This window comes from Podarcis gaigeae, assembly GCF_964106915.1.
Source record: "Podarcis gaigeae genome assembly, chromosome: 2".
Classification (NCBI taxonomy): domain Eukaryota; kingdom Metazoa; phylum Chordata; class Lepidosauria; order Squamata; family Lacertidae; genus Podarcis; species Podarcis gaigeae.
This window is the reverse complement of record NC_139679.1, coordinates 63,556,966-63,565,206: the sequence shown is the minus strand read 5'-3', so window position 1 is coordinate 63,565,206 and position 8,241 is coordinate 63,556,966. Positions and strand designations below refer to the sequence as shown.

Genomic DNA, 8,241 nt, shown 5'->3' with positions numbered 1-8,241 from the left:
CCCGCACGGCCCTTCCCGGGGAAGGCTAGGTGCCAGCGAGCGCGGGGTGTGGGGTAGGGGGGCCGGGGAAGGCCTGGCGCGCGCAGGGATTTTAAGACGTGGAGGCAATTTTAAGGCACAGGCCTCTCTCTTCTTTAATAAAAACATGAGTCAGCGGCTGGCGTGGGCAGCGGATTTTCTAAACATCCCCTCATATCCTGAGAAAGGGGAGAGCAGGGAGAGGAGGGGAAAGACGGGAGGGGCGGAGAGGGGAGAGAGAGGCCAGAATCGAAAGGAGGCGCGTTCACACGCACACACAAACAGCAGCGTGTGAGGGAACTTTCACGGTTTAATTCGTAAAAAGTCCAGTCATGAATTAAAACGCGCACGCTTTTGGTTCCTCTTGTTTTTATTTTGTTTGGCGCCTGGAGCTTTCCCAGAGGCTCCCCTCGCCCTCTCCCGCCCAAATTCGGCGACTGAAGTTCTGCTGGTGTCTGTCTCCTCGTACCCCACCTTGGGGCCGACGGAGGTGTTTGTTGTGTCTACCCCACTGAAGCTTCTTTGCGTCTTCCCTCTGTCTTTCCCAACAAGAAAGAAGCAGTAAATCGATTCAGCCTTATTCCCCTGCCCTACATCTTTCTTTGCGAGAGTGGACCAAAAAGTTTGAGCCAAGTAGAAGTTCAAACACGCGCGCACACGCACACCATTCGTGGCATCTTTTTCTGAAGGAAAATAGAAAAAAAGGCTCCGGAGCTGCGAGAAAGCCGCGGAGCCTTGGATCCTGGCGAATGCTCTGGGGGGTAATAAAATGCGCTAGAGGCACCAGCAAGGCAGCCGGCGCGCTGGACAGCGGGGACACCCCACCCCCACCATCGCCCAGTCCCGCCTCTCCGGGCTGCAGACGACTCTCCCTCCCCTCGGGCTCTGCAAAGGGCTGCGCAGCTCAGCCGAAGGAAGCTGGGGTCGCGGACTCAAAGCAACGGGGGGAACTTCAGGAGAAGGATAAAAGAGAGAGGCGAAAGTCCCCGCAAGTTCCGGGCGCGATTTGGCGAAAGCCGTCCTGTCCCCTCTGCGAAGTAAGGTAAGCGCTAAGCGGTCTCTCTCCTTCGCTCCCAGCAGCTCGCCTCCTTTTCGCTTTTCCAGTCTGCGAATGGAAACTCTCCTTTAACAAATCCAGATGTGGAGAGCCCGCAGCCTTGTTCCTTTTCCCCATGACAAGTTCCCAAAAGGCCAAACCCAGCCAGTTTCCTTTGCAGACGCCTGGATCCTTCGCCTGCATCTTTCGATTTCTTTCTCCGCTGCTTTCCCAAGGCGCCGGGCAGAGGGGATGCGGTGCAGGATGCCCCTCTATGGACGAACTCCTGGGATGCCCCTCTATGGACGATCTGTTCTCATCCTGCAGGCTCCAGAGTAGAGCCGGGTGGGGAGGAGGAAGCCCGTTGCTTCTTGCCTGGTCTGGTAAGGAGAGGCAGCAGTGCTCCTGCATCTCCCTCGCTGTGCTGTGTGTTGCCCATCTATCTATCTGTGCAAAGGATCTAAGTTAGTTCTAAGCTATGGGATGCACAAAGTGCTATTATTGGGTCTGTCTTTTTTTTCTTTTTTCTTTAATCAGCAGAAAGAGAATGCCTGTGATCCTGATGCCTGAAAATAACTTTCTGATGCTCAAAACTCCTTGGAGCTTAGATTCCTGGGGTGGATGATGGATTGATTGGACAGAGAAGGAGAATCTTTCCCCTGACTGCCACTCTAACATCCGCAAGGAACATCTGTCTTGCATCAGAACAGGCTGTTTGTCTGTTGAAAGATTAGATTCTACCCCATGTCTGGGGTTAGAACTGTTTATCATTGAAGAGTTGCAGCTCACCATTGGCAGGAACTCCCCAAACCTGTAGGTGGGAGGGTCAGCAGATGTCAGTTGGAGTAGTAGTGCACAATCAAAACGTGGTTAAGTGCTGATTTGGACACTTTGTTTACTAGCTGGAAAGATAACAAACAAATTTCTTACACACCCTTTCACACAAGAGCTAAAGCACCAAGCACTTTAAAAGATCTTAAGCAAAGTAGAAAGGAGGGACTCTCCTGCGCTTGATGGTACCTGCATTGGCAGAGAGTTTGCCTGGATGTTATATGCGCTTCCAATGCTGCACCAAATGTTACTATTACCTTTATGCTAAAAGCTGGCAAAGCCATTGGTCAATAACATTCCCCTCCCCAAATAACAATAGGTTGTTTCAATCAGTAGAAGAGCTCCTTTGGGAGGAAGGGTGGGAAACAAATTTAATAAATAAATGGATAGGTTTCCTTCATTATATCCTGTTTTTGGTGACTTTTCATAACCACAAGTCTACCTGAAACTGATTGGCACCTCCTTCGTAACCACAAAATGTTCTATCACGCTTTGTGTCTGTCTTGTTTTCTGTTCCAGCAACAGCTAAAATACTTCTAAAAGCCTCTCACTTATGCCAATATGATTTTCTATGCCTACAAAATCTAAGAAGCTTATATATAGGCATATATGTTGGTGCAAAATGAATAAAGCCCATTCTTGTGCACTCTGGAAGTATCTCGCCATGGTCTCTAGGTAGAAAAGTATTCCATGTTACTTGCTTCTTAAGCTTTCCTTCCTTCCTTCTCTATTTTCAGAGGAACCATGACTCTATCTGTGGTTCCTTCCAGACATCTGCAGTTCTTATACATGGGACTAAAATTCCAATAAATGAACTCACACACTGGTGCTTCTCAAGGTGTAAAACAGATATACTGTGCAGTAAGAGACATCACCTGTTGCTGTCATACCTTGCATCTCTGTGCCAGGAACTAAACTACTTTAAGTTTTAGGGGAGAGGCTGTAGCTCGGTGGTACAGCACACGTTTTAAATGCAAAAGGCGTCAGGATCAGTTCCTGGTATCTTTAGATAGTGCTGGACTCCTGACCCCAAACCCTGCTGTCCAAAGGGCCAGTGAGCGTTGTCGAAACTGAGCTAGATGGACCAATAGCCTGACTTGCTGTATAAGGCAGCTTCCTATGCCCTTTTGCGAGTCCCCCTTCTTATTTATTTCTGCTGCAGCCACTAGAAAAATGCCATATACTTCTTATATTACAACCCAGCACTGATGTCGATACTGTAGACAACTTGCTTCTGCTTAGCATGATCATTTTTACTGTTTTCACAGTCAAGAATCCAAAAGCTATGTTTTTACTGAGCACTGGTAAATTGACTGACGATTTGCAACTATTGTTACAACTATGTGTTACAGCACATATGCTTATCACTTTTTGATAAGCGCGTTCATTGTGATCCTTACTGGAAGCAGAGTTTCTGTTGTGACTTTCTTGAGTGCCTACACTGTCATTTCATTATAATGTTACAATCATAACAATATGGTGAGGTTCTCTACTTAAAAAATAATTTTGGAAGGGACAATAAGGACCATCTAGTCCAACTCCCTGTGATGTAAAGATATGCAGCTGTCTCATGTGGGGATCAAACCTACAACCTTGCTGTTATCAGCACCACACTCTAACCAACTGAGCTATCCACTTGGATTAGGCTATTCCCATCCAGCAGTGCTGTGCCCTTGACAAAATACCATGCAAGTATGCTAAGTATGTTAAGGACCCAGCATATGTTTTGCCAACTAACCATATTATATATTTACATGCATAGAGAGGCACGTCTCTGAATACTAGCTACTGGGGATCCTAAATGGGGAGTGCTGGAGGAAATGAAGAGCGCCAGATCATTGATGAACCTCTCGTCTATCTATTGAGAAACAACAGAGAAGCAGACCTGGAATATTAGTTTCTCAGAGGCCAACGTTACCCAGGGCTCATTGCTGCTCAGTCGACTGAGCTACGAGAAATGGTTAACCCATTCTCTGATACTACTTGTATACATTTATTTATTCATTTGGAGTATTTAATTTGTCCCTCCTGGAAAAATTCATGTGTATGCCCATGAATGATATGTATGTGGATGCATTTTAAATTGGTCTTCTTGTGTGAAAGGTATGTAGCATGGATAAAAAATGCACAGCTAACACATATTTGCATACACAAAACCTTTGCTGTATCAGAACCCAATCAATCTATATACAGATGATCAGCACAGGACAGTGATTATCACAAGTTTTGAGGATGGAGAGAAAAACTGGTTGTAGCATCTGTTTCCCATTTTACACTTAAGGACAACCATCACAGACAGTGCTATACATCTGTTCAAAGGGCAGATCTTCATGCATAGGAACATGTCTGGATGATGACCTGAGTGATCAAAGTACTGAAACAGCCTCTACTGTAGTATTAATGTTTCATCATGTTTATCACTCTCTTCAGAAATGGCATCTTTCTTTCTTTTTTAAAAAAGGTTTCTTTTAAAAATAATAATTCAAAACTGCTTGCCACATTTCAAATGAAAAACTGCCCACCACTATATGCTGTTGTATGATAGTATCAGCACATTCAGTACCATTTTGTTCTTGCATCATTAATTCATTAGTTCGTAAAACGTGTATCCTACTTTTTTCTGACTATATCACAACCAAGAAATAATAGTGCCATCTGTGACAATGGCTGTCAATCACAATAATAATACCAGCAATGACAGCACAATGCAGTGAAAATTGGAATAGATATTCACACTTAATGGCTTTTTTAAAAAAATAAAAGGGTGTTTCACCCTACTCTTCCAGCACATGAGTTATTCCAGATTAATTAGCGCAAAATTTTAGGATGTGGATTTGTGTGTGGTGTGGGGCTGTTTATTAGTATCCACACAATGCTTTTCTTCTATATGTGAACCATCTTGACTCAAACGCCCAAGCTGTAATAGGAAAACTCATGATAATAGATATGGCCAAAAACATTACCTGTGGCAATACAGTTTTCTGCCATGCTGACTGCAGGATGTGCCACAGTTGCTGAGTGATAGGACAGTTTACACATTACTTTTCTCCATGCAAATATGTTTTCTTCACAACAAGAAGAAAATTATTTGTTTCCAAGAGTTGTTTCCCAAATGAATAGATTGTACACTGTAGTCCCATTGACTTCTTCCATTTCCTTTGACTCTGATGTAAAAGGACATGTGGTTCCCACTAATAACCCCCCCCCCTTTCACAAAACATCCAGGGTGAGCTGTGACTCTGTGACCTGGGAATTGTGGTTTGTGTCCTTTAGTCCTGTTACAGTTTCTCAGAATGTTCTCATTGATTTTAATGGAAGAAGGCTTTGTTAAAACTTTAACTTATTCCAACTCAAAAAAGTGAGGCAGAGGTTGGAGTTAAAATGCTGCTGGGAGTTTAATTCCATTTAAAGAGAGAGAAATCCCAAACAGAATATTTTTGATAGGAACATCATGAGCAGTGCATTGTTTCCTGAGATGCTGAAACAGCTCTAGAGAACCTTTTTGAACTGATGGATAAACAGGGCATAATGTGCATAGCTTATATAGTCTCCAAATATAGTGTAGCAATTGTTGCAATTGATAGACTTATCTTAGTAGAACTCATAAATCATAGGCCTGTTCTCTTATTCTCCTCTTCCTCACATTGCTAAACTCTCTGCTGATACTAAGCAACCCAAAGAGCCATTTCTAAAAGTCTGCCACCACCCAGACATCTGGTATAGTGCAAGCAGCTGGTAGCTAGAAGAGAACATTGCAAAAGCTCTTCTGCATAATTTGAAATGCTTATGGGTGGGCATGGGGACTTGAATCACATCCATTGTTTACACATGTCTGTTCAAGATGCAATAGTGCTGAAAGGTGTTCAGAGGTCTCTGGTAGTAATGCTCCTGGGATATAAAGCTCCATTTCAACGTCAATCTTCTAATCAGGCCTTGATTTGTGTCCCTACTCCATGTGAACTACTGTCACAACTAGAAGTAAAGCCTCTGTATCAGTTGCTTGAAGGTAATGGGGAAAAAAATCTCTATCCAGAAGTGTGTAATGCCTTCTCACGGGCCTTTTGGGGTGGGGTGGGGTTGCAATACGTATCATTTTCATGGACATATATTCTTGTTGTTTCTTTATTTTTTTAATTGGGCACTATTTTATGCTTGTTTTTTGGGGGGAGGGGTGGAAGCCACTTTGGAAACACAGCATTCAAATGTTTGGAATGAATAGGTAAAGGTAAAGGTAAAGGGACCCCTGACCATTTGGCCCAGTTGTGACCGATTCTGGGGTTGCGGCGCTCATCTTGCTTTATTGGCCAAGGGAGCCGGGGTACAGCTTCCAGGTCATGTGGCCAGCATGACTAAGCCGCTTCTGGCAAACCAGAGCAGCGCACGGAAACGCCATTTACCTTCCCGCCGGAGCGGTACCTATTTATTTACTTGCACTTTGACGTGCTTTCGAACTGCTTGGTTGGAATGAATAAACAACCATATTTCTTTCAAATATGTTTTATTTTTATTTGTTGTAAACTGCTTAGAGGTTTTTTTTATTACAATCAAGCAGTGTTTCAATTTTGTGAAATGAAATGAACATGAAACAACTAGCTATATAGATAGGTTGCTCTCACTGTGGCCCCACGATGTGTTTGAAAAAAATATATAGAGCAAGGGAAACAATAGTTTCATTACAAACAAAGGAAGAACCTTTTCAAGAACTGATCTTTTCATTAGAGAAAAAAAAAGCAGAATAGATAGCAAACATCATCCTAACAATGCAGTTATCTTCTACTCTCCTCAAATTTCCTGGACTAGGATAAAAGATCAGGATGACTCAAAAAAGTTTTCTGTCAGCATTGTTTACATCATTTGCTCCAATAAAGAACTGTCCTACTTGCTCAGTGTTTGTAGTGAAAGTTTGCATTCATAAAAATCTAATAATAAAATGCCACAGAAGCTGCCTAGTCATAGGATCAGTGCTCTAGCAAACCATCCAAAGAAAAATGGCAAATTCATAATACATTTCAAAATAGCACAGGGCCATAATTCTAAAATACATTTTATTATCTGTATCTCACACTGTGATGTTAACAAGCAGGTTTTCAATTTAATAATAATAATAATAATAATAATAATAATAATAATAATAATACCCCACCCATGTGGCTGGGTTGCCCCACCGTTCTAATTCATCCTCAAGAGACACACACACACTTATTTATAATATTGTTTTAAAGTTATATTTATTTGCACTTGAAAGCTAAAGTAAAAGTTGTGCATTTCACAAAACATGTTTAGTTTGCACAATTTGGCTAAATACAGATTTTTATGGGCGGCCTTTTTTATTCTTTCCAAGAACGCATAATATTTTTGCAAGGTCTGAGATGGTAAAGGAGAAAAGCAAAGTGAAACATCCATTGGACTGGGAAACAGTAGTGACAAAGGAGCAATGAATGAAGGAATGTGTGCTATTTTCCCATATTTGAATATTATTGTACTTGAGGAACATGTATGGAGGATGATCTTGCAAGTAATGGGACAATAAGATCACAAGATTTCATAGGGCAGCATCCAAGTAATTCGTCTCATCAATGCAAGGATTTCTCCTTGTGCAAAGAAACCCTTCCCTTTTTTGTGCCCCCCACACAACACAAATCTTCTCTGAGCAGTACAGCTTCCCTCCTGCACTCCACTCCATCCTCATGTATGCTGCATACTTTGCCCCTGGCATCAGTGCCAGCTTCACTTTCCATCCTGGTGCCACCTCCCTTGTTGGATCAATGTCTTAGCTTGCTTTACCATGTATGGCACCTGCTGCAAAAGAGAAGACCTGAGTTTGAGGCTATCACCCGGGGAAACCAGGACATTTCTATTCCTAAGAGAAAAATAATTCTGGAAGATAATCCTAGAAGTTTCCAGTGGGATGGAATGGGTACTAATTGCTGATTTTTTTCAACACCTCGCCATAACCTGGCTTCCATGCTTGGATAAGCCTTTCTTGCATCTGCTTGTTTAGCAGAAAACTATGGCCAGCAGATGGACTGCAAGCTCAACAGGGCTAGTCTTTGGTACAGGGCCACTTTTCTGAGCACTACCTTCTTTTTCTTGGTGTTTGCAGTATTTTAAGGAGCTGTGACTAAATTCTTAATGCTACCGAGAAACAGTAATTGGCACCAATTAAATTGCTACATTCATGTTTGAATTGCTTTAACTGGCGAGACACACTGTCTTATTTATACTGAAAGTATGTTTGCTTTGTGGTTTGCTCTGAATCAGGGCCAGGAGAAACTAAACCATCTTGAGCCTCTTTCTCTGAAGGCATATTCTCCCTTTGCAAGCTGGATGCCACCTCAATTCCAGAGTACTGATTT

General features: G+C 42.7%; 1 protein-coding gene across 1 annotated transcript in view; it reads left to right on the top strand.

The window, feature by feature from the left end:
- The first annotated feature begins 205 nt into the window (after window positions 1-205).
- The window catches only part of PDGFRB (platelet derived growth factor receptor beta), a 74,909-nt gene continuing 66,873 nt past the window's right edge, over window positions 206-8,241 (top strand). The window contains exon 1 of the mRNA XM_083728679.1: window positions 206-1,060. Coding sequence (XP_083584805.1) covers window positions 768-1,060 — 293 coding nt within the window. The 5' untranslated portion in view covers window positions 206-767. The remainder of the gene's footprint in view (window positions 1,061-8,241) is intronic.